The 3,765-nt window shown below is 35.8% G+C and overlaps 1 protein-coding gene across 1 annotated transcript; it reads right to left on the reverse strand.

Annotated features, from left to right (window-relative positions):
• Nucleotides 1–1,447: 1,447 nt before the first annotated feature.
• Nucleotides 1,448–3,765, reverse strand: LOC105138351 (expansin-A4-like). Its single transcript, XM_011044408.1, has 3 exons — nt 3,497–3,765; nt 2,963–3,281; nt 1,448–2,184 (listed from the first exon to the last, which is right to left on the reverse strand). Exons 1-3 carry the CDS (start codon nt 3,654–3,656, stop codon nt 1,875–1,877), a joined length of 789 nt encoding a protein of 262 aa, XP_011042710.1. The 5' UTR covers nt 3,657–3,765; the 3' UTR covers nt 1,448–1,874.

The raw sequence follows: 3,765 nt of genomic DNA on the forward strand, positions 1-3,765 counted from the left end.
TATGATTCATAATCTTACTTATACAATATAGCGCATTCCTTTATTATGTAAAATCATATTTTATTCATCAAAGTTAAAGTTATTGTATATAAATGTTCATTCACTAATCTTCTTTTACTATTTATTCATTAATCATTGTCTTTTTTTTATATGAGGCTCATAATCATTATTTTTAAAAAATTTAAAGTTTTAGATGCCTACACCATTTTTAAATAAATATTTGTATTTGTATTTAAGCGATTTATATCCAGCTTTGAAATCAAGCCTTATACATTTTAGAAGTGATTTTAATCTGGCTTTCAAGTCAAATCCAACAATGTTGAGCCTAATTGCCTAACTAAGCCCAACAAACCCAATAAAACTAGGTTTAACTACAAAGCTAAATTGAGCAGTTTTTGATGTAAAAAAACAAAAACAACAATAATTTTTAACTACAAAATAGCAAGGACAATGCTTCATAGTATTATAATGTTGTCCATGGTGTATCTATAATATGATTCATAATCTTACTTGTACATTCCTTTTATTATTTTATTCATCAAGGTTAAAGTTATTTATTATTTAGATAGAATCCTCAACATTTGCAATTACTCGTGAATTTTCTTAATCAATTGTAGTTAGAAATGATGATGGGTGAATACATGTTGGATTTTTTTAATATTTATAACTTACCAATAGAAATTTAAATATTTACACATTATTCATTAAAATTTGGATATTCATATAAATATATTTAAATAATATAAATATATATTTCCAGATGAATTCTAGATTTTCGGTTGGATTTCAAAACAGAAAGAATGTAACTATAAAACAGCAAAGACAGTGCTTCATAATACTATAATGTTGTCCACAGTATATTTATAATATGATTCATAATTTTACTTGTACAATATAGCACATTCCTTTTATTATGTAAAATCATATTTTATTCATCCGGGTTAAAGTTATTCACCACTTAGTTAGAAATCCTAATCCTCAACATTTGCAATTACTCGTGAATTTCCTTAATCAATTGTAGTTAGAAATGATGATGGGTGAATACATGTTGGATTTCTTTAATATTTATAACTTACCCGCAGAAATTTAAATATTTATACATTATTCATTAAATTTTGGATATTCATAGATATTAATTATCTAATTATTATTTATTATTCAATAATACATATATATATATTATATTTATATTAAAAAATATAAATATATATTTCCAGATGAATTTTGAATTTTGGGTTGGATTTTAAAACAGAAAGAATGTCTTTCATTTAAAACAAACATTTAGATGATGGTTCCTTCGTATGCATCCTTTATTCCTTTTGTTAATAGCCTCATCGCAAAGTCCAATCATACTTGATTCTTTTTCACTTTATTTGAAATGTATTTAGTTTAATTTTTACTTGGCCCAAGAGAAAAAAAAAAAAAAAAAAAACCAAGGAACACAGGAACATGGAAAAACAAACCAAATATCCTTGCACTTGATCAACTACTATAAATTACTACAATACACTTCTCAAAACGTATACCATCACCATACATCACTACACGTATGTATATAGTATTAGTACCAGCGGGCTAACCATCGTTTGCGCAGCCGCCTCCGCCTCACCAGATCTTGAAAGTCGAGAAACACACCAATCAGAGAGTAAAAAACAAAAAAAAACAGTCCCCCAATTTTCACTTTCCATTTTTGAAGTCCCTACTAATTATAGCCTCACCTTTTACTTTCACATCCCAACAACAACCCACCGGAAAAAAAACACGAGCCGAGAAGGGTAAAAACGGAAATAAGAAATTATGGCGGGAAACTTGAATTTTTAGGTTCTTGACCGTGGAGATAAACGGTGGTAGTTAAAATAAAAAGTAAGAAAGAATTAGACCCTGAAATTCTTGCCGGTGAAAGTCTGACCAAACTGCCAGTGGGCAGGGACAATGTTCCATGAAGTGGAAGAGCGTCGGTCACTGGCCCTGACCCTGAAAGAGAGTGACTGACCAACCAGAACGGCGTTTGACTGCCAGTTTTGACCCCAGTTACGGCTCATGCTCATCCAGCCAGTCTTCGAACCTTTCACGCTCACCTGCACGATATCCCCTGCACCCGCCACGTTGCTGATCAATACCAAGTTGAAGTAACGGAATCCGTTTATTGTGAACCTTATGCCTCCTCTCTTCCGGCATGGCACTCTGCATTGCACGACATCAGCACCGTTGCGACATTTTCGTAATTGCAAAAAAAAAAATATAAATTATTAAAAAGTTCAAGCCTAAGCATATATTCCGGGGCGTGATTTTAGCATGGAAACACTAACTGTGATGGGCGAGGGTGGATTGGTACTTTTAGCGTTAAAGATGGGCAGTGAGAGTCCAGACAAACCGCAGAAAGTGACCATAAACTGTCCCATGGCTAAAATAAGCAAAATGACACAGCACAAGTTGTTGAGGTCTAACAAACCCAACAGGATTTGTGTGATTATACCACCAGCCTGAGCCTATCCTGTTTGGGTCTCAATGAGACTTTAAAGATAGGAACTTTGTTGACAAAAGCGATAACGCCCCACCCAAAAAAAAGGGTGTGTTCCGCACATATTCTGGATCTCCCTTTACCAACATTTTGAATACATTTTTATTGCTGCAGAACCATAAGGGTTTATTGGGCCAAATTAAATCTTGGCATGGAAGTTTTTCTTGCTAGGAGTCCTGAGCATCATATATATGGAGAAGAAATGATGTTGCGAAGGGGACGACGACTAAAATGAGTGGTAAAATTAGTATATATTTACAGAGTCCAATGTATCCAAATTCGGATGTTTATCAAAACAAAAAACCAAAACTCTACGTAGTGTAAAGTTAGAAAAGAAGGCGGTAGTATTGTTTTCCGAGTGTTAACTGAAATAGTTCGAATCTAGAGCCATATGTAAACAGGGCAAGAACAGAGAAAAACAGAGTTTAAAAAGTCACTGACCGGCGGTAGGCAACAGGGACGATACCGGCATGATACTCTGCGATCTTAAGGAACATGGGCATGGCGAGGTCGAAGTGGGGGCGAGGAGGGGTGCACCAGCCTCCATTGTCACTAGGAAGCGCATAATTTGGTGGGCAAAAGTTGGTTGCGGTAATTAAAATTGATGGACTGCCTGAGTGGCACCATTGTGGGTCATCTGCGCACTTTATTTCAAAGCAAGCACCGCAACTTAACCCGTTGTTGAACAGTGCAGTGCTTAGAGCTGCAGTGCTCACTCCATACCCTTGGCTGTATAGATTTCCATATCCACAAGCTCCTCCTGCACACAAATACAGATTAATTACTCTTATTAACATCCACTGGTGGCTAAAATTGTACGTGCACGCAGCAGCTTCATTTTCAGACGGATGCATCCCACATTATGAGATTTCAAGTCAAAAACAAACTGTTAAAAGCTAATTAATCGAGATTAAGACCTAGCTCAATTGATCAGGTTTAATTAATGTGGGTAGTAAGATAGATACAGATACAGACCCATGGTGCCAGAGGCGTCGGCACCACCATAGAAGGTAGCATGAGCAGTTTCCCAAGCACCCCCACTGTAAACACCAGGGATTCTAGCTTCACCCTTCCACATCAATGACATCATTATCAGTAGAGTAGTTGTAAAGCAAAGCAACCTACTCGTTGCCATTTTCCCTCTTCACTACTACAGAAACACCCTTCTACTTTAGTCAGAAAGAGAGGGAAAAGGGGGAGGGAGAGGGATAATGGGAAGGTGTGAAGGGCTCAAGGCATGGGAG

The sequence above is a fragment of the Populus euphratica genome, unplaced genomic scaffold (genome assembly GCF_000495115.2).
Source record: "Populus euphratica unplaced genomic scaffold, PopEup_1.0 scaffold88.1, whole genome shotgun sequence".
NCBI lineage: Eukaryota > Viridiplantae > Streptophyta > Magnoliopsida > Malpighiales > Salicaceae > Populus > Populus euphratica.